Raw genomic sequence first — 27513 nt, forward strand, 5'->3', positions numbered from 1 at the left:
TAGAAAAGGAAATGACGATTATCCATGGATCGATTTTGCTCTTAATTGAACTTAAATATAAAGAGCTATTAAAATACACTCAGCTGTTTCAAGTTACTGTGCAGAAACAAGAAGTTGGCGGGCGTGTCTGATTGGTTATGTTATAATCTCCTTCCTATACGTCCAGATAGGTGGGTCCACCGGAAGGAGATTATACCATAAATGATCAGACTTGCTGCATCTCCGGGCGGTGCATAAGCATACTGAAGAAGAACAGTTTGTTATTTTAATAATTAACGTCACCAGGGGTTCTCAAGACATATTTTCCCGTTAAACAAATTCTCTTAAATCTGCGTTTCCTCTATAAATCTGGAAGTAGTACTCTCGGATGAAGAGTCTAGAGAGCATAATCGTGTCTTGTGTAATTACAAGCTGCCTTTTCCCGGGTAGTTTCCATGCTAATCGAGGCGCTAATGTCGGCACCTTGTTCTTAAATCCGTTCGTAACGAAAGCAGCCGTTAACTTTCGCGTGTCTTCTTGTTTAAATTTTCTCCACGAGAGTTACGCGTTTCCGTCGATGAAAAGTTGTCGAATGAACGCAGCTCGGAGCAAATTTCGTTCGTCATCCCGGCAACATCGCGCCGCGACATTGAAATTGACTTTTGCGGAACGTTAAAAGAGGCCACGGCTGATCGATAAATCGAACATCGAGAAGCCCTCGTGCAGACTTTGCTCGTAGAACGAGTAATTAAAGTAATCTTATACGTAGCCACGGACAGGGGTCCTCTCGAAAATTAAAATTTCTACTTCGATGCACTCTGGGGGACATCGATTATTGTCTTGGCGATGCAGATACTCGATCTCTCGGCTTTCTCTGTGGTCGCAGACCGCTCTACAACCTTTTCCTTTGTTACTATTACCGTTCGAAGCGGTGTGTGTGTTTTTCTATACATATATTACATAATTTTTGATAGTAATATCTAGTAATCAAATTCAATATAAATATACTGCTTCAGTTTTCTCCATAAGAAAATGTACTAAGCGAGTTAAGTAAGCGAGGCGGCCATGTTGAAGTTCCATCTCGTCAAACGCAGCGATTCGAAAATTCTCGAGCGACGGAATCGATCAGGATCGTGCTTGAACCGCCAAGCATCGTGATTTTAAATTCTCGTTAAAGTTATTGGCGGCCTTATCAACAGTGTTTGCATCTCGGGTTTAATTGGTTTTAATTATTGCCCGAGGACTTTACGCAACGCGCTGGTTTTTCGTTATCGATCGTAGGAAAGTAATCTAATTATCTCAGACTCCATTGCATGAATTCGCGAGCAAAGCTAACTATTTGCCGTACCGTTAACTTTTTTCCTTTACGTATCTATTTATATTTTTAAACGTCCTGCAATCTCGGCACTTCGTTTACCGTAACATTATACATTACCGCTTTCTTTACCTTTTGCCTTGATTTTAAAGTCCATTCTTAGATTCGGAAGTCTGAGATCTTGGTAATTGTCGCGCTAGATTTAATTGTCGATCGTAAGTGGATTCTATTTTGGGTGAAATAGGGGAACAGAGCAGCCCGAGGATCGAATCGAAGCAATGTCAAGAGCATCGCGACGTCGTTAGACTCTATTCAGACTGTTTGTAGCGTCACAGTATCGACAGGGCACACAGATTGTACATAATCAGCACTCAAGGCTCGCTTCTACGTACATTAACCTGGAAGCTTGATCTCGCAAGGTGTAGTATTCGCAGTCGAACGCAACTTGCTCGATCGCGCAGCATCTCCGAGAGGGGTAAGAAATAATTCTCCGCCCCTTTCTACCGTCGATTACGCCTCGGCGGATTGGGAATTTTGTTAATTATCGTTGTATGCGCATCGATAGATAGCCACTTTGGCAAGTTTTGCCGCGAATTAGTTTACCAGTTACGCGAGTTACGCGTAAATTAATCCCTGGAACTACGTTTCGATGAAAACTTTGCGTGGAAGTTTTGTCGCCCGACGAGCTCATTAAAAGCGGAAACGTTTCCTCCCGACGGGTTCAACGACAAACCGTGTAAACAGGCTCTATCCCTCGATTTTTATATCAATTAACTGTTAGTTTATCGGAGAATTGCTGCATCTGACCACGAGACCTTGCAAAACATTTAAACAGAAGGCTTTTCTATCGCGAATCTTAACTATTTATACAAAATTTCTATTACAATCTAAAATTGTTTTTCTTTCAACTAACTCGATTCTTCTTCTTTTGTTTCAGGTAAGTCACAACGACTTAATGTAATTCACGGGCTAATTTCCAAAGAAATTTCTCGTCACAGGTATTTATCATAATTACCGAACGTTAACAGAGAAGTTGAGATTAACGAGAACTTCTGTTACGACTTCTCTTTTTGTTATTTTTTCTATTATTAATTTAGGAACGGAGAACACTATTGTCGAAAGGTTCTCTATCCCTGTACTGGTGATTAGGTACGTGTCAGAATTTAATTCCACTCGTTACATTCGCTCAATACTAATTAGTCCTTCGACGGTTCTGGGGTAAGTCCCTTGGGGTCCATCACAGTCTTACCAAAGTGCATCCCTGTCTTCCCCACTCCCTGACCAGATCCTGAGGACACAGTGTATTTATTCTTTAGGTAATGCAACGTCGAGCTGCCCGTCTCTCAACAGATCCAGTCATGGTTCTTGTCTTCTAGATTGAGTGCACTCCTCTCAGAGATCGAAAGATACCGAAATCACTCAATTATACTTATTTTATCCGACAAAACCTCTCTTAGACATAATGCTATTAATAGTTTATTAAAAAGCCCAATTACTCTAGGCTTGGCGAACAAAAATTGTGGCAGGAGTTTTTGCACTCGATCTAGTCTCGTTACAGGCTAGAAAATGGCCGGTAGAGTATTTTTGATCGTCGTTATATTGCGGCATACGTAGCAACAAAGTGCAAATTGGTACCCGAGGAAAACCGAATTTAACACGGTTGCGTTAAATTACACAGCCCGTGCTACGTCACCAGAAAATCGTCACGCGATGGCAGTTGGATGACATTTCTGTTTGAAAGTTCAACGAAAGTACTCGCGGCAGATGCAACGACGTCAGATTACGCGAATCCAGAGTGGGTATCGTCGTCGTCTGTATCGACGTCTAATTGCTTTAGTATAAATCGGTACTGCTAATTGGATCAGCTTAATTAACCGAGCGTACGTTAACGGCTTTGCTCTACCTCGAAACGTTCCACAATACGCGCTTTGTATTTTGATGTTTTTAATGGCTTCGTAAGCTCTCGATGCATGCGTAACTTGCATCGAAGCTCTTCGATTGCTGTGTACGGGCGCGTCGATATCCATTTAATTGGCAAAGTCCCGCAATTTTGCCGTAAATTAGTTACCCTCGACATCTTCCACGCTATAGTTCGCGCGATAATTCGCACGTAGTTTGATCAAACACTATCGTTACGGAACAATTCGCGTGCTCTGCAACCAGTTCGAAACGCGCGTATTCAATTTCGATCGAACAAACGAATCGAAAGTTTATCTTTCGTTTCCCGTTCGAAATTTTCTTCTAAATTTATCTTATAGTTTAATTCTTATTTACATCCAACGCAAGAAACATCTTACTAGTTTCATTTGTTGCGCGTTGGTCAGTCGTTTGTCACGCTGATCGCGAATCGTTTAACGTTGTTTGGAAAGTATTGCATGCGTCAGCTCGCGTAGAACGAACGCCTGGTATAACTCGTATCGTTTCGACGAGATTTTCAGCCCCGTTTTCGCGCATGGCGAACGTTCCTTTGGACTATCAGCGTCGACAGTACTGACCTAGCCGAGAATCTCGACAATTATCGAATACGGTACGGCCACGCTCATAACGGCATTCTAGCAGCTGCCTCGTCATCAATGGGATTACATCGAGTGGACAAAAAGTCGGTGGTCTGCACTTGTAAATCTCGTTACCGTAGTCCGACGGAAAACGCGATTTAAACCGGACGACGCGACGTTACAAACAACGAATTTCGTAAAGTTCATTATCGGCGAAACGTATCGGAGCGTCGTCGTTATCCAATCAGTAACGATACATCGCTTATGAAATTTTATCGTTCGCCGTCGCGATTCCTCGAATTTTTCCCCCTATATTTTTAAAGTCAGAGTTAATCCTATTTATTGGCCACTTTGTGAAATTCTACAATGTTGCAAGATACACGCTTCATCCAATCTCTAATGGTATTTGGTTAACTCAATTTCTAGTCCGTAATAACATTAAGTATTTAAGAACCAGCAGTGAAGGCTTCAATTTAGTTGATAGTAATATTCGTTATTAGGTAACTTTGCTTCCCCACGCGCTCCCGGCGTGCGTTCTGTTTTCAAAATTGTGTCTAAAATATTTCATGATTTTATCACCGTCTTCAAAGTGCTCGTTCACGGTTCTGCCATCGTACCGCAAGCTCTTTTGCCTATTACCCAATTATTCGAGGCGGCTCACAAAGCAAGGAACAAAAATTTCATTCGGGAAAACTTCAAGAACGGTTACAAACGAGGATCTATTACACGGGGCTCCTTATTTCACCAGACTCTATCATAAGTAGTTTACGGTGCCTTTTCTTGGAGTATGAAAAATAGCTTTGCCTCCGAAGGTCGTGTTACTCCTCGAGGAACCCAGAGGTATCTTCTAACAAGTCTGCAAAAATGTCTAGCGAAGAATGAGAAATAAATTCCCTTATTGCAGTCAAATCTTATGTTATTAATTCCCAAATGTTAAATAAATGTCCCAATTGTTATTACGTACGAATCGGTGAACAATGTTTGATGCTCCGAAAAGGAGAGGACTGTTATTGGAGCGTTCTAGATTTCGCGAGGATCGTTCGAATTTGCATCGTCTGGGAGGACTCTCGAGCAGTCTGTTATCCGGGCCGAAGATCCTGTGCTTTTTCTGTTCGAGCCCATGACAGAGATCGCGGAATTGTGTCCGTCTCGAGCCATGGTCGATCAAGTTTTCACGCGAACCGTGTCGTGACGCCCGGAGGCGCATTGAACTATAACATCCTAAGGATTCAGCGCTAAGATGTTCTGGGGCTTCGCCAACACGTGTTCTGGCATCTCTTTCAGAATGCCCGGGAGACCGTTCAATGTCCTATCATTGAACAATTCTTATTTCCTTCGTGTATCCGTGCGAAAGAAATTTGAACGCACGGAATCGTGGTCAGGCGAATCCGTTCGTTCGTGTGGGTTTCGTCCGCGCGTAATTAGTGTTTTACGACTTGAACCGGTTCGGGGACGAGCAACATTTTAATCGAATAATAGATAAGTAATCAGCGTACAGCGACTTAGGCTGCCGTCTTAATTAATGTCGAACGACGACGAATCCGACGAACACGATAGAAAAGATACACGAGACGTTCTACGGTCGGTGTTCAGAGTGGTTTTTAATCTCTTTTTGCCTGTACTGGGATTCTTTTTGATAGTTTAATGGAACTCGCGAAGACCCTTTCTCAGAATCGATGCTTTTTAACACGGATGACAATTAGCACAGACTCTCTACAAAACGAGGATAATTTATTTTAAAAATGAAAATCAGGTCGATAGTTCTGTCTTTAATTTGTTTGCACGAATATTATCATCAATCGTCGCTGTCACGCGTATGTGACGTTGGCTGTCACGAGAATCGGTGCGTTACTGATACGTGACACGTGGTAGTGAACGTGTTAACGAGTTGATGATCTTTCCTGTAACATGTCCAATTACGAGTAATTAAAAATAGTCCGAATGAGGTCACGTTTGAATTTAGTTTTATCGGAAAAGCTTCGTAAACTCAGCGATAGTATTATAACGTGGATGCAATGACAAATCTAAACATTTTAATAGTTAGTGAATGGAATTCGAGTCTGTCTGCGTATCTAATCGTTCTCGTCTGTGACTGCAGCAGGGATAATTTTATTTCATTGACAGAGTCGAATAGCTATCAAATACAAGGAACAAGATATACATAATCTTAATTGTTAAAAATAATTTTTTAAATTGTTCATTCGATACCGAGTGATAAGCACCGGAGAAGAATTCGATTGCATTATACTTTATCAATGGAAAGATAAATCGTATTTTGTGTTTAATCAATAAAGCACATACAGTAGATTCCCGATTATCTGGGTAGGTGCCTAAATTTTTTGACGAAAAATTATAAGAATAGCAAATCGTAGGAACCTGGGGAATGATCTGATATTTTTATTTCCCGCGTTGGGTGTAAATACTCGACGCTAGGACACCGTCAATAAGGTGTTAAGTAGTCGTAATATACAGGGGCTGAGGCAGTTTCGTGGGAGGGATTAAGGAGGATGACAAAGCGTCTTTCATAAACCGTATTTGTCACCCGGTACTCTGAAGTTTGAAGCCTTATCATCGAAGTTTCTATAATTACTTGCACCTTTTCGCGTCCAAGGAACGCTTAACTTATTGCACTTATCTGCGCCTAATTCGGATTTACGTTCAATCGGTTTCATAGTACATTCAGTATCTGATTTAATCTGTAGCACATCCTGTGTCAATGGTCTCTCGTAAGTGTAGCCAGTTTCGTCCGAATCGATCGACCTATCGTTTTCAATTAGCGAAGCTTCAATCTACCAAACTATTCACCCCATTTTGTATACTGTCGCCCGAAAGTTTAAATACGCGAACAAACAGGAATAAATAAACAAGTTGTAAATTTTGATAAATTTGTTTCTTTGTTCAATTTACGAAATTAAAACAGTGCATAATGCATATAATGCATAAATGTCGTTAAGTTATCGAACGACGTCTTCGTGGATGAACAGTTTGACAGAGCTAACGAAATCACGAATGAAATCTAAATTAAATTTATTATCGGGGAAAATTGAACAATCTAGTAGCAAGATCAGTCTAAAGATAGTCCTCGAGTTTCGTGGTTGGAAAAGAAGTCGATAAACTGATAATAACCAAAAATGTGAGAAATGGCACCAGCAAAATGTCTTCCGTCCCTTAAAATGCATAATATGTGACTATGGTTACTTCATCCATCGGGCATCCTACGGAATAATTTATAAATCCCAGGAATTTATGTCGGACACTTGGAAGCACGTTAATACATTTAATTTGACAGGGAAAACTAGATTAAACTCGATGGTTATAATTTAGAACAAACAAACGCATTATAAAGTAAAATAAACTGGCTGCTTTCATCGACGTCAACCGTTCTCTTCGTTTATTAGTTTCCATACATCTGATATTCTTATTTTCATTCAATCTTTATATTATGACGTGCTTCGTGCATATATTTAACCCTGCGATAATTCCTTTAAATACCATTCCGATGTTTAATAATTTAAATTTCCTTTTCTTTTATTAAGGTTTGAGATATTCGTTCAGGAAATAATATTACATCTTCGATATTTCATTTTACCAAAAATTCCTTTCGGTACAAAACATCCAACAATCCGCTCGTAACACGCGAAAAGCTTGGACCAACATAAATGTTCTGCATAATATCCATAATGCACCGAAGCCTGTGGCTGGGCCAATTAGCGGTGCATTCGCCTCAGCGTTCTTTGTTATTGTGTTTCACGAGTGCATCGGCAACAGACTCGTCCAAAAATCAAAGACGGTCGAACCTGTGAGTGCGGCTTTCGTGAAGAGCGTTCTTTTTATCCCTGACCCGGTGGCAGTTGGTTCGGAAGGATGCCGGGGAAGCCTGGAGGTCGAGATACCGTGTGAACGGGGCTTCACGCGGTGTAGGAAGAAATGCTAGAACGTGAGGCATCAGCGAACAGCAATAGCGCGGGGCACACACGGGGGGAAAAGAACAAAGAGAGACAGGGACCAAGAGGAGAGAACGCAGGAAGGAGAAGTGCAACGCACAAAGTGCAACACACGGGCTGCACCGTGCACCGGAGACACGTCTAAATCGTGACACCTGCGCTTCTTTCGTCTCTCGTTTCTTCCTTGGATCCTGTCTCGCTCGTTCTTTGCCTTCCTTCGTTTGTTGCTTTCCTTTCCGTGCACCGTCAATCAGCCGCACTTTGTGCCGGTTCGCGGCATTGCACGCAGGCAGCTGTCCCTGGTAACGGTCGGAGGGATCCTCAAGGTCCTCCGTCGGTTGCCACGCTTTCGAAATTCTTTCCAGTCGTCCCTGTCGCGCTACGAGATCGGCTAAACTCTTATCTAGAGAAAATTACGTCGAGAAACATTTATCGGCAGTTGCTCTGGCCCGATCAAAAAGATCAAACCTCTCTTTGTCCTCAGACAATTGGAAACTAGGACGATTAGACGTAGTATTTGATTTTATAATCTCGTTGAAGCCCAAGAGTCCTGTTTGAATTTAGTTTCTTAGTCGCGGAACTTTAGATCGATTTAGAGCGCATGAAATTCTTTTGCTTTCGATAGTCGTAACTTCTGACCGACTAGAACGAGTCAATTTTGCGGGTTAGATGGAAGCCGTATCCATTCCTGTTGGCTCATCCCCGTCGAAGAACCCACCCCGTTGCTCAACATGACAAAATAAAATATAGCAACCACTCTGTCGATACCTCTAGATCTTTCTTCGAAATTAGTTCACACCATTTAATAAAATTCTTACGTTTGTCGCGTCTCTACGATCGAAGATACGTTGGAGAATTAATTAATTTGTTAAATGAGAATTGCAGAGCCCCTGTTTACTATATGCGCAGCTGTGTCCGTTGTATTATCGATGCATGGACTCTCGGTTACATCCCACGAGCTTTTAACCCTTGATGAACGGATGCCAAAATATATTGAATAATATACTTTTATCGTTTTAAACGCACGTTGGGAAATTTTCGGGGCAAACTCATGGCCGCAATTTCGCGCAATAATTCATTAAATTGTATCTAACAGTCCGTTGAATTAAAATGAAACGCATACGTTGGGTAAAGCGATTTTTCAATACGCGATAATGCTCTGTTGAACGGCGTGCAAATAATACTAATAATTGAATATACCTATCTTGAAAAACTAAACTCAATGATTAATTAATCCGACAAGTTGTTGGAATCAATTTTCTCTAGTGCGAAACCGTGTACGAGAAAATGTTATTATTTAATTTTATTGTATTAAAAGGGAGCTGATGAAGGAATATTGCGGTCAGTCCATGCATCGATAACATGACGAGCATAGCTTGTGCGTGCAACAAAGAAGAACCAGTTATAACAATTCCTCTTTTAATAAATTAATTAATTTTCAAGCGAATCGCGCATTTTATTATCTTGGCAATTTTTTTATGGGGGAAAAAATCGTTACTTGTGCAACTTTGTGTACATCGGGTAAATCAATCGTCAAATTTCGCGCATTCTCGTTTCCTTGTCGACAAAAGCAGCAGAATTGGCAGCTTTGACGTTCCAAAGCTGCCAATTCTGCGATCAGGCGTTGGATATCGTAAATTCTAGCAAATCGCGAGACGGACGTGGCTGTGATACGAGAACAATGTAGCGCTCTTTGCGAATGGCAACTACTGATAATCAAACACAGTATTTGAAATGTTATCGTACTATTAAAACATTCATTAGTCTTTTTTACAATCTTTTACCCAGAAATAGAATCATTCGTCGAACGAGGGTCTTTTAAGACGTACGAGAATTTAATAAACGGAGATCGGAGAATAGAAAATTGCTTGGACCACGCAAATTCAAACTTCAAAACAAACATTCGAATGCTCCAAATATTCGAAGTTTATCCGTAGCCTTTGAGCGCTACGAAATATTCGAATATTGACTTTCTCGAATAATTTCAGTTTTAATTTTGATACGAGCAGTCGGTTCGATCTTTTTTTTTCAATTTTCCGTGTATTTGCAGTCGGACAACACAGCGGTTTTTGCAATGGGATTAATCCGTGAAATTTATTTTTCTGGATTTGCCGTGCAAAATAAACGAAACGCGTCGAGGGATTAGCTTCAGATTTTTTTTTTTTTACACGATATTACCCTCCATAGTTTTGTCGAGATTGCGTCACATCGGATCAATTCGCGTTTGCGAACGATGCAATTGATCCCATGGCCCTTGAATTTCCGGCCCCTCCCCAGAGTATCTGTTCCTTATTACATTTCCCAGAAAACGGAGATACGACCTAGTGACGCGATATTTCCATTATCGAATCTTCCACACACTTTTCTTCGCGTCGATTAGAATTCAGAATCGTCTCTCAGAACAGGACACAGTTGTCTTTTCGTCTTCCTAATAACATAACAAATTTTTGAGTCACGTCATTAATTTCCCTAAGAGTCTTTTAGTTCTTGGGCGAGTAGCGACGCATGGCAAATTGAAATCTTATTGGAGCGTCTCGCAAGGTCTCGCTAATTCTTGTTTATCAGAGAAAAACTCGGTGAAGGCGAGGGTGGAGTCGTGTTAGTTTCTTACGGAACGCAATGTCGCTCCTTCAAAAGGAACTCGTTGGTATTTTGAAACGAGCTACGCGTTGTTGCGTGCTGCCGGTTCCCAGTTTCGATTACACGCGGGGAATATCGCTATCGATGACTGATAACGCGTTAGAAAATGTCCCCTCGAAAGTTTGCAAATCGAGAACACCCTTTGCTTTCACCCGTTCGCGTTCGATCAATCGCAGGTTCGAACCATAAATCGAACACGTTGCCGGAAAGAAATCGTTCGTTTGTTTTCCTTTTCCGTTTAATTTAGTATCGCTGCGTCCGGGAATTTACATTCGCGTCTTGCAATAAATTTCTGCATATTCTATCGCGCGACGGTTAATTGGGCCAGCTGCACCGTCGAGCGGCGACGTTATTTATATTTTCATCCGGTGTAAGGGATTTAGAAATCCGTAGATTGAATTAGAAACTGAGGTTGGAGTTAAACAGATTTTTCGATCATCGTTGAATCGTTTAAAATAAAATTTCATCGAAACAACGTCGAGCTCCGGCTCGTGACCCAATAGTGGAACGCGAAAGGGGTGGAAGAAAGGAATGTGAACCCTCTGCGAACATTCGTTTCTTAAAGCTGCAACTGGCGGGTGGAGGGGGGGGGGGCAGAAAAGAAATGGAGCGTAAAAAGCCCTAAAACTCTGGTTGGTAAAATTGGCCGCGGATTAAATCGTTATCGGGGCGGCACTCGAACCGGGAATTCGATTTACGGGGGTTGGGAGGGTGCGCGGTTCGGAGCTGGTTTACAAACGCGTCGGAATAAGCGGCACGCGCGTCGCTCGGCGGAAAAGCGACGCGGAAGTTGGAGGAGAGGGCGGTTGGATCGGAGAAACACAGACAACGGACCGAAGCGTGAACAACGTCCGATATGGAGTGGCACGCGTGCGTCGTTATTGCGGGAGCAGCCTCGATGGAGAGGCGACTCGAAACAGAGGGGCCATCGAGACGGAGAGCGCGAAAGCCAGCTTCAAAAGAGAGTAAGCGGAAAACAATGGAACGACGCGGCGGTCAGAAGGGGTTGACGGGAAGAAAGAGGGAGATACGGACGCGGGGCTCGTCATCGACGCTCTTCGGATGGATCTTTCCAGACCCTGCGCGTTAAGGGTGGCTTTCGGTGATCCCGACTTCGGACGAGGATTCTCGGTTCTGGCAAAATTTGAAACGTTCTGTATTATTTTCAAAGCGTCGCAACGACTGCAGAGTTGGTTCTCGCGAGGGTTAATTGCTCCCCCGCGATAAATATCCATAGGCGAGGAGGGACGCGCGAAGAAACAACGGGGTGGCGGTACACATCGCGGCGGATGAGATTAAAAGAAGGCAGGAGGCGAGAAGGAGATGGGGGGAGTAAGGATCGGGGTTGGAGGGCGAAAGAAGAGAGGAGACGAGAGTGGAAATAGGCTTCGGTAGCCCGATCGATGGCAGCGATGTTGCCTCCGCTCGTACGTTCAGCTTCGATTTTCTAGCCGTCGGAAGGCCGGGCCGAGTCGGTTGCTCGGTCGACCGGTCGGCACGCTGGTTGGCTGACGGCGTCTGCGAGAAGGCAGCCTGCCCCGACTAGGTTAGAGGGTTAAAAGTGTCCGCGCACGACTCGCCAACACGTGGAGACACCGAGACGCGGTTTTCCTTTCCTCCGCGGGGAACACGCGCAGCGGCCCACTTTTTATCATCCAGCGCCGCCGCCGCCGCCGCCGCCACCGCCTTTGCCTCCCTGTTCTACCTACAACCTCTACCCACCTACTTCGAGTCGTCGACTGCCTACTACCTTTGCCCCGCTATCGTTCTCCTACGTCGTCGAGGTTATCGCCAGGCTGGAAACTCGAACGTATCCCCGCGACACGTGCATCACCAGCTACGGCCCGCTCCCGAGAGCCACGATAGAAACTATAATTTTCCCTTTCACCGCCTACTCTGCCCCCCTTCGCGTCTGGGTCCGGACCAGTCTAGTCCTGTCTAGTCCTGTCCGGGCCCGTTCCGCTCCGTTCATCCGGTTTCTCGATATCGTTGTTCGGCGTCTCTTAATTATCCCTGTCGGATCGGTCGTCGCAATACCGGGGCGCCGTCGTTATTATTACGCTTTCGTGTTACGCTTTAAAATAGCATCGCGACGTGGTCGTCGTCAGGGGCGTAGAGGGGGGCCTCGGTTATCGATTTTCTGGAACACGGTCGGGGCTGGAAATTCGAAATCGCACGACCACCGTCCTGCGTCGCGACGGACGATCTCGTTCGAGAATTATCCTGTCGTTTTCGCGGCACGAAACGCCCCCGGAGCTTGCGCGCTTCTTAACGAGGCGGTTGCACGCCGTTAAAACGGGGAAGCGTGTACACTGACGAGTATTAGGCTCTCTCGGTGACCTAGTTTCCTCGAACACCCCACCCCCCCGGGGTATCCTTTTCTTTTATATAATCTCGACGCGTCGTTGTTGCGCGTTACGATGTTGTTTTCACAACGAAACCGGGCAAATAAGTGGATCGTCGCTCCGAATACTTAATATGGACGAACGACCGTTCGTCCGGGTATATTCCTACTCGCGTACGGGCCGGTGCAACGTCAGCTCGATTCTCTTCCAGCTTGTCGTCGCGATTTTTGTCCGCGTTCAGTCTCGTTTGCACCGGTAAGACAGGTTGTGTCCGCCCAGAGATACGGCCGGATAAAATCCCCTGGCCGGTAGCTTTCTGCGGCCAGGCACGATCGGTCGTTTCTTCGATGCGAATCGAATAACGCCTGCCGACGGGATTTGCTACGCCCGTAACTACCTTTTATTCGAACGCAAAGTGCTTCGCAGGAACGTTAGGACCGACCAAAAAATAGTCCTTCGACGCACCCGTCCATCGTGCAAAATGCAACGACTTTCTCTCGCGGAGCCTCCATCTACGACATCCGGCGACGTCCATTGTGCTTCTCGCGCAAAGTCGTTCTTCCATATCTTTTCCTTTTCGCATATATTTTCCCACAACGTTTCAACGATATTGACATCTTTTTTCGCAGTATTTAAGTTCTCTGGCTTTAAAATATAAAACAAAATTCATTTTTGGGTGGACAAGAATAGGCATAGGTTCGACTATTCTTTTTACGTTCGGACGAAAGCACTTACCCGTGTCGTTTAATAGTTTATCAGAGCAAAAGAAAGTGCTACGATTATCTTGTTATTTACCTCCTATTCCAATTCTCTGTCGATCGATCGGTCGTTAACCGACGAAGGTTCGGGGAGTAGAACGCAAGGCGGAGCCGGGTCATTGTTGAACCATGGCAAAATTCTTTGTCCATGGTTCCAAGAATAAACTTTCGCCAGTTTCCCAAGGTTTAGAGGCGTCTTCGAGATTTGTTCGAATCGTAGCGTAAAGAAATATTCGATAATTTGTTTATTGCAGTCCATGCAATTAACCTGGGTCGCGTAAGAAACGCGCATTTCAATTTATCGCGGTTTCCCCTCGCATGCAACGCGTGCGAGTTTTCCGGAAACTACGCTTTGAAACGTGTTACTCTGTAATAGCCTGTCGGGACGCAATTTCCGAGTATTTACGTACAAGAATCTGACGAGACTAAATTGAAGTATTACATTGGCGTCGCGCGAAACGCCGTTTTTTCTCGATCGGATTTCAATGGGACACCACCCCTTGTAGGCTTCGCGGCGGGGCGATGAGTCGGAAAATAAGGTAATTTTTCCGTGGCTGGGCCGTGCAATTTTATCCAACGTTGCTCTTTGAACTACGAGTCTACTTGTAAGTTTCACGAGAGACGTTCGATTTGTTTGGACTTGCAGAAAAGGTATACTTAAGTGTATCGATCCTTTCTTGTACTCTTGCATTGTTTAGAGACTAATAAAAATAACTACAAGATTTAATTATAAAATAAAAACTTCATAGGTTTAATTTGACAGTTAATAGACACATGCACAGGTATGAAGGTATGTTTGAAGAGAAAAATTGTCCCAATAGAGAAAACGCAATCGGTTTCCTCGTGGGGAAGTTCACGCCTGGCTGGGTCTCGGGGCCGAGATACGAAAGGTCATGCTCGCAGCGAAAACGAGAACAAACCCGAATAACTGAAATATCGCGTTCCCAATTTTGCTCAGTTATTCGAAAAATACCGTATTTGGCGGAAGATCGTAAGATTACAGAGGATCCGATAAATTGCTATTCTAGTTCCCGAAGGCCTAGTATGCTAAATTGGGGACTAGGAATGGAGTACTTTGTATAGCCACGCCTCGTATTCGTTCGCCTAACCCCCAGACATCGTTCTTGACGATATCTTCCTTTTCTCGAAGCTGAAAGCGATACACGGAAAGGTTGCCCGTTTGCACGGCGCTCAGGTAGTAGAATTTGAATACTTCCAAACGATTACTATACCCGTTCGCGAACCAGCCATCGCGTTAGGAGTCGTCTCTTTCAATCGTCGGGAAGCACGGACCCCGGCGTCGTCAGCTCGCCGTGAAACGTAGCTTCCGATACAGATTTTATCGCGTTAAGAATCCGATTTCTTTTATCACTTTTTGCACGGTTGCAATCTTTTAAGTCACGGACGATGCTCCCGAGAACAATAGTTGGTCGAGCCAAGGGCGTGGCTTGTTTGTATCGGAAATCATTGTCTTGCCTTGAATTCGACCCGACGCGAAATGCAACATTAATTACGCGAAAGCAGTAACTAATTGCTTATGCGAGTCAACGACCTTCGACTGCGCAAGAGGTCCGAGTCATCCGTGGATCTGGTTCAGGCTTGCTCAGCTGTATCTTTTGTGCCACTGTCGGTACAAGTGAATGCAGGAATGCGCACTTATGCTTTCGAGTGGTGGGCGATCGTACTTTCGACGAATCGTGGCTTCAGTTTCGCGTAATTGCGGTGCACTGACACTGGCTCGCGATATCGAAGAACTCAAAGTCCTGTCGGAGACTATTTCGTTTACTGTATTTGCTACAACCCTTTCGGTGCACATAATTTAGCTCTACCAATTTGCAAAGAAAAATTCTTTTTTTCCAGAGTGATATTTATTTTTCGTCGCGTACCAGGTTCTCTCGCTTGAAATTGCGTTTCGCGAGGTTCGGTAGGTAGGAATTCGAGAAAAAGTAAATTCCATCGCGTTTCGCGAGGGTTCCATTTTTCGTTCACCGATGGATAGCGACGAGCTATGCGCGCGGATGCTTGGACGAAATTCGAGAATTCGCGAACGAGTAAAGCGACTCGACGATTATATTCGAAAACGTGCGACGATAAATATTCGTGTCAGATATATTTTTTTTTTTTTTTTGTCGCGACAGAGGAAAACATTTAAAGCGACACGTTCCGTGGCACGGAAAAGCGGGGGAGAAAAAAATGGAGGAATCGTGGATGATAATACTTCCGCGAGATTCAATATGCTTTTCCAATAACGCTGCCAGCGGAATGGAATATTGGTAATCGCCACGAGGAAATTACACGGAATTACACACACGATTACTAGCGCGGCGGTCGCGTGATAGAACCGTACGATATTTCGTACGCTGATGGAGATCCACGCGAGCGGAAGAGTTACGATCGATACAATCTTTCGAGGGAAATATAAACGCCGGCCCGCGGACTGCATTTTGTTCGACTGGCCGACCGAGTCACGCGTCCTACGCCCTCGAAATACCTTTGCCCACCTAGCGCACAGCCTTCCCCAATATCCTGAATTATCCTCTCGCGCGGTGCATATCGTTGACCTCGCGATGGCCTTCCATTGTGAATGCGGAATTACGAAACGAAAGTTTGCCTCAACGTTCTCGACGATGTTCCAGATATTCGCGTGCTAGAGCCTCTAACGCGCTGACGCGTTAGCACATCCGTCTTTCGGTTCGGTTTTCACCGACTCCGTTTACCTTTACCCTCCTAGCAATTCAGCTATCAAATAAAATTTTATTTAGATTTCTGAACGATCACGAAGAAATCTAGAAATTTTATTTATCAATGATGAAACGTGGGAGATTCTAAGTGCCTGGACGGGGCAGTTGGCTTTAGGGGTGCAAAGGGTTAAAACTTGGAGCACGATTAGCCCTTTCTATAAATGTATATACAATATTAAAATTTGGAAGACGTTGGATTAACTTCTCTTTCGACGAGAATGAGTTTTTAGAACGGGGAATAAATATACCATCAACGCGCGTCGAAAGGCAACCGATATATTTGATCATAAAATAGCGTGAATCTATTGTACGAATAAATAAGGCTCCGAGGATAGGTATTTTTATAGTTCTGTTTTCCTTCCGAATTCTCGATATTTTCAGGGTTTGTTTAACGACACCAAAGCCGCAAAATATATTTTCGTAATATTTATTTGCCTGTATTTCCGTTCGAGCGTTCGTATCGAACAGATTTTTTACACTTTTCCCACATAGAAATTTTAAATATTCTCTATCTGTCGTATAATTTAAACAAACGACGAGGACATTTTTAGATGCGCGTCCTACCGTCGAAGAGGTTTCCAAATCGAAAGCGTTGCTTCAAAGGAGCGTGTCCGATTTATGGAACCGGAGCATCTTTCGATGCCGATGAAACAGGATGGCCGTGCCCTGTCGCTTTTGACTTTAATATCCTCCGGTTCTTCGTCTTTTTCCACTCTAGAATTTTTTTCATTACTCGCCGCGCAACAATCCCGCCGTCCCCACTCGACGTGGCAGCGGCAGGCGTTGAAGAACGACATCGTTTGTAGGAAATATCTTATTCGCGATTTTTTGGCCGACGTCCAGGGTTTCGACTTCCGGTGACGCATTCACTTTCGTTTCGTTCGCGCTGGCACATTCGAGCACCGGCGATGTTAATAACGGAACCATCGAGCGTTATCTTCGCGAACTTTGTTCCGCTCTCACCTTAGTGCCGCGGAACGTTCCCCGAGGAGGGAATTAATTGGGATCGTAGTCCGATGAAATTTATGTTCGCCAGTTTCGCGAGTTATATTGCCGATCGAATGCACGGCTGAACAAGGATTTCGCCATGGCAGGTGAACGCAGATGAGCCAACTACCGGTCGATGGTCGTTACAGTAATTCCTCTCCGCGAGATAAAATTTCATCGTCAAAACTTTTATTAATATCTTGCGTGTGTTTTCCTTGTTTGGATTTATTTTATTTCCCTTCTTGGCAAGTACAGTTTCCAAAGAATTTTCGGGAGAATAAGAAATTGATAAAATCGCGTTTGTAATTATCAGCGATTTCGAAATACGATTTTAAATTTGCATCAGCATATTTGTTTCATTGACGAACGCTTTGTTTGTATAGACCTCTTGAAAAATGACTGATAAATCGTGGAATTTTTGAATTTTACACGAGTCTCCACCGGGAAAACAAGTGCAGCGGAAAATAGAACGAAATAGAAAGTTTGTTTTTCATTGTTAACGAAACAGTTATAATTCTCTTAAATTAATCGTTTCAAGATATATAACATATTCAAGTTTCGATATAATCCGAATATTTCCGATTTCGCGTGTAATGGTCCTATATTAACTGAAGTCGACTCGATTGCGTCAGTCGTAATAAACAAAACATTTAACCGTTCAAATATTGGCGCAAAATATCGTGAAAATTTCCCCCTCGCGGTGCTTGTAAAATAATTTACTCCAACATTGTTATTCCGCGGTTCGGTGTGATCAACAGGCTGCGGGGAAACGTCAATGTATTTTCACGCGTTTTTACGTTCGATTTATTAAATGTTGCAACTGCGGTCCAGGTGAAACTCTTTTGCGATTGAACCGACGTATTTCTACATCCTATTAAGCTTTTCGAACACTGTTGGAAGTGAAATCATCAACGTCATTTTTCGTCCAAAATTCATTTCGATCGGTAATTCTTCGACGGGCTTCCGGTTCGTTCGTCTGGTGGTCCAGTTTGTCGCACAGTTCGTCAGAACTCACGTGTCTGATATGCGGGGAATTCCACGGAGTTCCACGTGCACAGGCCTCGGAAACATCCGTGAAAATAGTTCGGAATGTTAGAAACAAATAAATTCGACGCTATCAAGGACACGCGAAGCCCACTGCGGAAACGTTTCCGAAGTTTCGCGCGAAACTTTCGTACTCCACGAGTCTCGAAGACACTTACGCAATTACGTGGACACGGAGCTCCGACAGTTTCCTTTTGTCTCAATCTAAAATACATACTATTCGACAAATGGAGAATAAATGGTACATATATCTCTACGATTAAACTTTAATTACATTTAGTTGCTTTTACCGATCGATTCCTTCGGACCGAGGAAGGAATTTTAATATAAAACAATTTGCAACGTATCGATCGGAGTATTAACGCTTCTGTTAGCAAGTATAAATGTTCCAATTACTATTATGTTTTTATTATATTGACCATTTGACAGTACAGAGTTGTTAACACTTTGATTGCAACTTCAATTTTCCACGTGTCATCGCCAGTATCCGCCACGACAGTCGACGCGTTGATACGTAAAACTAGAGCACAGTGAATGGCAGTTTTTCAATTTAATATGCGAGTTGTATATTCCTAAAAAATTGTACGACGAGGGAAAATAATGGAGTCGGGAAAAATTAGACAAGATACGGATGAATACGGACAACGTCCATTTGCAAAGGACGTACTCGTACGTCGTTAGTACGTGATAAATCAACCTACTGCTTTATCTTTTCATTTAGCCGACAAGGTACCATCGTCGACAATACTGTATGACGCAACGTTGCTCAGAATATCGCGAAAACGTACGAAAATTATAATTTATAGAGTTTCGGGATCACTGTGTGGAATATCGATCGATTTATTTATTCATTTCGGCAAACGGGAATTATCCGTATCAATATACATGCAATTATGAATATTACAATGATGTTTCAAAACGTCGTTAGAACTTTGCTCGATGATCGTAGCTCCGTAGTCGAGTCCACGATAAAATAAAACAGAATTCCAACGCTTTCGGGGAGTCGACTCATCGCGACTTTAGATTATTGTTTTCGACCGAGAAAGTAGATTATTCGTAAACAAATTTAATTTAGCAAGCAGTTTGCTTTAATTTTAATTCTATTAAAAATACGCCGTAAAAGAGTTTTCTTTTTAGTCGCTGTGTCGAGATGATCTGAAAAAACTTTCAATTTGCAACAAGGTTGGCGGAACGAAAAACGATGCACCGAAATGCAACGGACGCGCTGTCAACGGTGTCTAGATATCTCGTCGATGGGTTATTCGAACCCGTCGAGGGCTCGAAATCGTTCTTATCGGATCGCAATTTCGTTTCCCGGCATCACGAACCGTGAAGCTCGAATGCAATTTCTACAACTCCAGACGCACCGCGTAATGGGCTCGCTCGAACTCTAATTATCAACCGTGTACACTTAACTCTGACTCTAATTATCGGTCTCTCGCGCGTTACAAAGGGCACCACTGTATACGCTGGCCTGGACTAGGCCAAAGACGTCAAGCACACACCGAACGAATCCAACAGCGAGTGGCAATTCCGATATAGAAGCGGCGTATAACGGTTTCCAGAATCGCTTTTGTCGTGCATCGCAAACTCCGCGGAACAGAGGGTGTCCGTGGATGAAAATGTTGTTCCCTCTCGCTTAAAACGTTAGGCACAAAAGCAGCTCGAGCATTATTGTGTTCGACCATGATTCCAGCGCGCGCGTGCGAAATGTCTCTCGAAATACTTGGCTGAATGGAGCAACGTCTGACGATTCGTATTGTTAACACGGATTATTTGCTGTTGGCGTTTCCACCCGCTGTACACCTGTTAATTAAGTCGCGATCGTGCCGTTTGCCTGAACACCGACAACAGGAAGGCGCGTGTAAATATTTTTCCGACCGGTTCTCCGCCGTCCCTCGAATATCCGTTTTTCGATGTTTGATTAACGAAATGCTACGGGGCGAAAAGGCAAATATTAAATTCCGGCAGGTAGTCAGTTTTCGACGTCGCACAATCACGAATCGTCTTCGTGGTTCGAAATAGATCCACAATTTTAGCCTAAAATTCTCTGGTATTTGTTTCGATGATATCAAGTTGTTTGTTGTTGTAGAACAATTTGAGAGTGATTAATCGCCCTGCAAAGGAAACGAGGTCTCGCCAGATATTAATAGTCGTGATATCTTAAATATTAATATTATCGTCGTTTTGGATTACGTATTCCGCGCAACATTGACGTATGTGATTTTGATAAAATTTGATGTAATAATTATTATTTCATGCGTCCCATCGTATCGTTTCGGACTCGTAATATCGTTTCGTTTGATCGAACGGTTGACCGGGGCCGATTTATTGCATTCGCATCTCGTCTGTCGCGTTAAATTCATTTTCCAAGCCGTGTAAATATAATTAAACGACCTCTACCTTAGCGTGGAATATCTCCGTTGATGCCGAGCGATCGATGCGACCGCGTTTAAAAGATACAACCTAGATACATACGTCTTTCGTTCCTTGCGTTTCATCCCTGGGAAGATCGGGGCGTGAAATATTTTTGAGAAAATAACGATATCCTCCGTGGTCGTCGATGCACAATGTTGAACGGTTCGTTTCGAGCAGATATTGGGGAAGAAGGCAGAACTGTTTCAAAAGGAAGCGTTGTGCAATGATTTCAAAGAAATTTCGTAGAGTAGGGTGAAATATAAGGGTGATCCATTTGAAGCTATTCAAATATCACCATCAGTCGCGACGATGCAACAAATGTTTCGTATGCAAATTAAAATTAAACGTGAGATTTGTTTCCATTGAGATATAGATTTTAGCAGGGACGGTCAAGAACACCCAAACGTAAGTAAACATGTTCTAGAAGACCATTAAACCGACAAATTGCTCGAAGTGATCGGTTCTTCTAAAGATACTTTTGAGATAGTAAACATGTTTACTTAGATTCGCAAGTTTTTATCCGTTGCTTCCAAGGCTTGTGATTCCGATAGGAATAAATTTCACGTATAATTTTTATTTTTGAAAGAATGACTAGGTAAAATTCTATTTAGATGTACCAGCAGTGGGATATCTGTAAGGCTCTTTTTCTAGGAAACCTACAATTCCTACGCTCTTTATTAGATTGCAGTACCAAATTGCTAAACCGGAAAGTGGTTTCTCGTTTATTTTCCGACGCGATTAAGATCGCATAAAAATGCGATAAAAGAAATATTGTACAACTTTCCTCGATCCTAAAAATTACTTCAGGAGTTGACATATTAAAAAAGTGCAAGTTATAGTAGTTGACACTTTTTGTTTTAGTGGACGCTTGGGGAAAGCGCTAAGAAAGTAGGTGACGAAGCACGTTTCGTTGAACGAACTCCTTAATTGAGAATAAAAGTTTGAACGATAACAGAGAATAACCAGGTATTTTGATTGAAAGCATCGATGGATGAACGCGTTAGAAAAATAAACTGTCGTTTAATAATACATTAGAAAACCCAGCCACGAAAATAAATCAATGATTTTCTAAAAGGAGATAATATATTCACTTCCTTTACTATGCAAACTGCAAATTATTTAACATATTAAGTGTCAACGTTATGCACGTATGATTAATATCAAAATTGGACAGTAATTAATTACTTTGTGATTGTTTTTGTTATTGATTAATTCAAATAATCACGGTAGCCATAATCGCTAATCAATTAATCACCGTCGACGTTATCAAATAATTTATAACCGTCTAATGGAATATTGTTTTAGGTATCACTGGCTTTATAAAATTAAAATGATCATTATAAAATTATTTACTCGACCATATTCAAAAGTATAATCGTTTCATAATTAACGCTTGATATGATGAATATGTACCTTGATTATTTACGTTGTTAATTTTAGCTTTCAGCCAAATTCGTCCAAGTAATGGCATTGGGCTAAATATAAATTATAAATAAGTTTAAATCTGTCTGAGGGAAAGTTTTATGTAATTGGCTCGACAGTTAACGTGTTAATTGAGCGTTACGGAACCTGTTCGCTCGTTTTGTATACAGGCATTAACCACAATTTACGCGATGTTCATTCCGATCGAAGCAATTATCGAAACTAATAAATTTAAAAAATTCGTTTTTAATTCGAGATACGCGATCGACAGAATGTGCGGAAAGATTACAGGTTTTCCTTGGCTTAGATCAGTGTTCGCTGGAAGATCGTCGATCTTAAAATTATCTCGTTCGTCGGCGTCGTTTCGTTATTATCGTTAATCGAGCGTCGCCCCGGCGGCTTTTCGCCCGTTTAGACGGTCAAATTGAATCACACGTAACGACGAACTGATGAACGGAAAAGCTGGCCCGTAAATAGTCGCGTCGATAATATCTGGACGTTAATTCGCAGTTCCAAAGCAAAAATCGATGCTCCTATTAGAGTCTCCAGGTGTACGGATCCTTCAAAATATTTCTGAAGAATGACCACTGTAGCAATCAAACGACGTTGAGCTCCATACGACAAAACTTTTCGACTTTTACGCGAGCAAATCATTCAGACTTAATCGGGCATCTTCTCCAGTGGGAATCCCCGTTCAATGGCCACTGGTCGATCGAATTTTAATCGAGTTTCGCGCGCCACTTATCACCGATCCTGCAAACCGTGTGAAAAACAACCCGGAATCGGCGATCGTTTCGTAATTTCTGCTTTATGTAATTGGCGTCGATCGCGTGGAAGCTCGAAAGCGGGAGAAAGTGACGCCCAGCTACCATCGGACATCGGCCATTCAGTTTTGAGACGGTCGCGCGTCCCACACGTAGCGGAAAAAGCGTCTCAAGTTTTTCCCGCTCGTCCTTACGATCCTTGCATCCCGTTTCGAATTTCCTCTGCGCCCCCGTGCATGAAACGTCGATTTCACGCTGCTCGAAGCGGTTTAGAGGATATAGGGTTGGGTCTACAACTTTGAAACACAAAGCATTCGGCAAAAAATGACACCGTAACTAATGCTTCGACATTGATGGATTAAGATGTTGCAGACGGGGATCGCGGAATCATAAGAAATTCCTCCAAATCGCACGTAGAAATTGCAAGTATCAACTTTATTTTTTCAATATTATTAAATTACAATACATCTTTCGATTCGATGTCTCGAAGCTTTTGGGCCAAGTTGCTCATAGATTTTCCAAGACACAGTTAAAATCGTAAATTCTTTTAACAATTATTTTTATCTCCATGATAAAAAAGCTTAACTGTTACGCGAGAACCACAGCGATTCCTTTGCGCGTCGCGTCGTATAAACTCGTCGAAGGTTAGCCGCGTTTTCGTGATACAAATTCCACGGAATTGGTCGGCGTGGGCCGCGGGAGTCGACCCATTTTCGAGAGCAGATCAATTTTTCCGCGGTATTCGGAGCCTGTAGGAATCTCCGCGGGTCTTGCGGCTTCCTGCTGACATATTTTCCATTGTCTGGCATCTGCTTACAATTAGCGAAATTGGATCAGCGCGTAGCCGTTCCGAGTGGAAAAGGATTGCCGCGGACGCCGCCTTTTTCTGTTTCCGCGTCGTCGGAACTTGACCTGGGCAACTCGTCTTTTATACTTATCGGAGAAGAAACTCTCGAAAAACAGTATAAACTTGCGAGATTTACGAACAGAGTTCGCAGAAAGACTTTGTAAAATAAATTACCATATTTGCGAGCAACGTTTCTAATTACTTAATATTTTTCCCTGGTAATTTTTAGTAGTATCGTCGGGAACAGAGAGGGTTCATTGAATTTTGCGCCACGAAACGATTCTCGAGATAACGTCCTTTTGATTGTATAGCGTCTCGCGATTCAGCGGTTCGAATCGATGGGAACGGTACGGATTTTCAGGCGCGACTATCGATCGATCGATCGTATTCGATTCCAATTGCACGTATCCGAACGCTCGCGACAACGTCACGTGTTGCACGCCACGAACCACACGACTACCGTTCGTCCGCGTACACGCGCACGCATTATGCTCGTCCGACGCGGCACGTGAGATCCGGCACTGATTCATCGACGTGGCGCACTCGTCAATTACATTCCCAGCTTGATGGATTCGCGATCCAAGCGATTCAAGACTGCGATTCCAGTTGTCCTTAACCTTTACCACACCGAGGCGAAGCCTCTCAGGGACTCCATTACGGACGCGGGCGAAATTCTTATCTGGATAAAAACTTTCAACAACGAACCAAAGATAAACAACTCTATTTACCCGTTACTCGCGGATCCCCGTCCCTGAGGACCAGTTGATTAACCCGCTCGAGGCCACCGACTTTTCGAAAATTGACAAAGAAAACCGTGTTCTTGAGACGAGCAAAATTAACCTAACCCAAACACACATCGTGGATAAACTGAAAGACACCTGATCACGTTACATTTAGGTATTCGCAACAAAGGGTTGATATTCGTTGCGCGTGTCTCTAGAGATTCTAGGCACAAATACTACTTTATAACTCTTGGATTAATCTAACAATTCCCTAACGAAACGACCGAGTACACCATAGTCCAGACAAGGTATGAAAAATGTGTCCTGGACCCACCGTGTCTAAAACTATAGTTCGCGAGCACGTCGAACGACGTTTAAATTCGCGAGGCGGAGTTCGTGAGCAGTGGTGCTTTAGCAAAGGGAAGTTTTCGCCGTGACACGGTGGCGTGACGACAAACGCACCCTACGTCAGCGTCGTTTATACGATTATCCAATTAACGATGGAGTTTCACCTCGTCATCGAATGGTACCGAAAGCACTTTCCTTTTTGAGAGCTTCTCCGGCTATGACCGAACAACAACTCGCTGGCGAACGTTGCAATATTCGCGTCACGAAACCCCACGTTGACTTTTGTCGTTGGTGAAAGAATGGAAATCTGGTCGATGACCGGAACGTTTCTTTCGATAAGTCCCGTAGTTTCCAGCGTCGATATGAAATTGTTGCTACATTTAAAATCCGGGGTGGGCGGGGGGGCTGTCTGGGAATTAATAGCCGATAACCGTAATACCGCAGTCACCGCGTCTGTTAACCCACAAATCTAGGCAATCCAATTTCTCGCGCCAAGTGCAATCAACGGAGGAAGTTACCTCTGGATATAGAATTGTTACCGTACTCCTAACAAGCTCATTGCGATTAAACGTTTTCACAATTTAAAAATAATTCATGACGCGTTCAGTCTCGATGGAATAAATTAAAAAGTAGGGTCGTACGTTCGTATAACCGAGGCATAATTGTACGATCCTCTATTTCCCCTAAACGAAAGTAATAGCTTATTAATTGGTTTTTTAATCTAACATTGTTCTCGGATAACCTTTACGAGTCGCGAGGAGGATCCAAATCTAGGGGTCGAAGACGTTAATATTCGATCGCTCGTAAAAGCTAATAAGCGTCGGACACTTCTTTTCTTTCTACCTTTTTCGTACGTAATTACGCTCGTCGATAGAGATAGTGACGTAATTGCGGCGGTCCGAGCGTACGAGTTTATTAATGTTTCGATAGAGGAAACTGCAATACTAATAGATAGATCGAGACACACCCGGACTGATATCCGCGATTGCGTAAAACAGTTGCGACGAGTATAATTAAATATTTACACTCGCGTCGTATACGGAACACATTAGATACCATTACCGTTCGCGGGGCGTGTAAAAAGTATTAATAAGCCTGTCGGCGCGCGACATACGTAATTGCCGCGATCATGGAACGTCTATTGACCTTTTACCTTTCATTCTGTTTCAGGGAAAAATGTCTACAACAACCAGCATGTAGCAATTAAAATGGTAAGTTCCCTACAGTTTTTTAACGTACAAAAATACGCAAACTACCAGTTTGAAATGAAATTAAATTATAAATACATGTTCCAACGTCTCTCTTTTCTATCTTCGCAGGAACCGATGAGGTCGAAGGCACCACAGCTTCATTTAGAATATAGGTTTTACAAATGTTTAGGTATACATGGTGAGTGTCCACGTTTCGTATAATAATTCGTAATATAAAATTAATATCCAAAGTATTATGAAAAATTCGCAAATACACCACCGAGTGTGTCGCTGTCAAGATACGAGAGATTTTACGCAGACGATTTCATGCCTCGACGCGTGTTTATTCTAGTCCAGAGCTTCTTTAGCTATGGGTCGCGACCCCTCGAGCGTCGACGTTGAAATTCTTCGGGGTTGCAGAAAATTTTGAAAAGTATAAAATATGCTCTCGCTCTGAAACACCAGAATATTTTATCTACGTACAACGAATATGCTTCTTAGGCGCGAAAAGACAGTCCACGGAGTAAAATATACTATAATACCAGAATAAAATTATACCTTAACCCCTGATGTCATAGAGTTCATAAATTTAACAATTTTGCCTCGTAAGAAAGAATCCCCACGATCCAATTTCGAATTCCAGTGCTACGCGTAGAAGTTACTTCCATCGATCTATTTTGATCGAGAATCGTGTAACTTTAATTATTGAACAGTGCGTATCCGTAGTGTAAATATGCAACGGGTTTCGATTAGAGTAAACACGCATCGTAGCGTTTTCAATGAGCGTGCACCGTACACCGATTACGATTCTACGCTTTGTCTTATGCGTTACGTACTATGCAAATAGAGGGTATACCGGAAGTGTATTACTTCGGCCCGTGCGGGAAGTACAACGCGATGGTGATGGAGCTTCTCGGACCAAGTCTGGAGGACCTTTTCGACCTCTGCGGGAGGAGGTTTACCCTGAAGACGGTTCTGAACATCGCCACACAACTTGTAAGTGAAATTAATCTGTCGGTTTTAACGTACGCGCGTTTCGCGTCGCCGGATAGCCAATTACACAGATTGCGTTTCGATCGGATCGTTTGGTGTTTCGATCCCAGAGGAAGCTCGAATATTCGTTCGAACTTGCCGATTCGGGAGCAAATGTATTTCGTTCATAATTACGAGATAGGGTTGCCTTATTTGGACCGCCATATAAATTTGAATCGCGTTGATAAACTCATGCACATAATTACTAAAATGGCGCCGTTTACCGTGCGCGTTTTCAATGTTGCGATATTACTCAATTTTCGTGTTCGAAAGTGCAACGGTTGATTCGTCATGTGGGAAAATCCAATTTTAACGAGTTTCGTTTAATTTAATACTTTATTCAACGAGTGTAGCTTGCAGAAATTATCGAATAAATAGCTTCGTTCAACAAAAATATAATGAATGTTAGATATTCCTCCAAATAACTACAGGGTTGTTCTTGAAAGCGATAGCCCAACAAATTGCTTAGTCTTTCCTTAATTCTATTCGAAATGTCAAAGTTAACGGAATGTGCTGTACGGT

General features: G+C 43.0%; 1 protein-coding gene across 11 annotated transcripts in view; it reads left to right on the forward strand.

The window, feature by feature from the left end:
• The window catches only part of Gish (casein kinase I gish), a 79244-nt gene that overhangs the window by 35815 nt on the left and 15916 nt on the right, over positions 1-27513 (forward strand). For all 11 annotated transcript variants that reach the window (XM_076764044.1, XM_076764045.1, XM_076764038.1 and 8 more), the window contains exons 2-4: positions 25940-25980; positions 26089-26158; positions 26807-26955. In XM_076764044.1, the coding sequence (XP_076620159.1) occupies positions 25940-25980; positions 26089-26158; positions 26807-26955 (260 nt within the window). The remainder of the gene's footprint in view (positions 1-25939; positions 25981-26088; positions 26159-26806; positions 26956-27513) is intronic.

Source organism: Colletes latitarsis, chromosome 4 (genome assembly GCF_051014445.1).
Source record: "Colletes latitarsis isolate SP2378_abdomen chromosome 4, iyColLati1, whole genome shotgun sequence".
In the NCBI taxonomy this organism is placed as follows: Eukaryota; Metazoa; Arthropoda; class Insecta; order Hymenoptera; family Colletidae; genus Colletes; species Colletes latitarsis.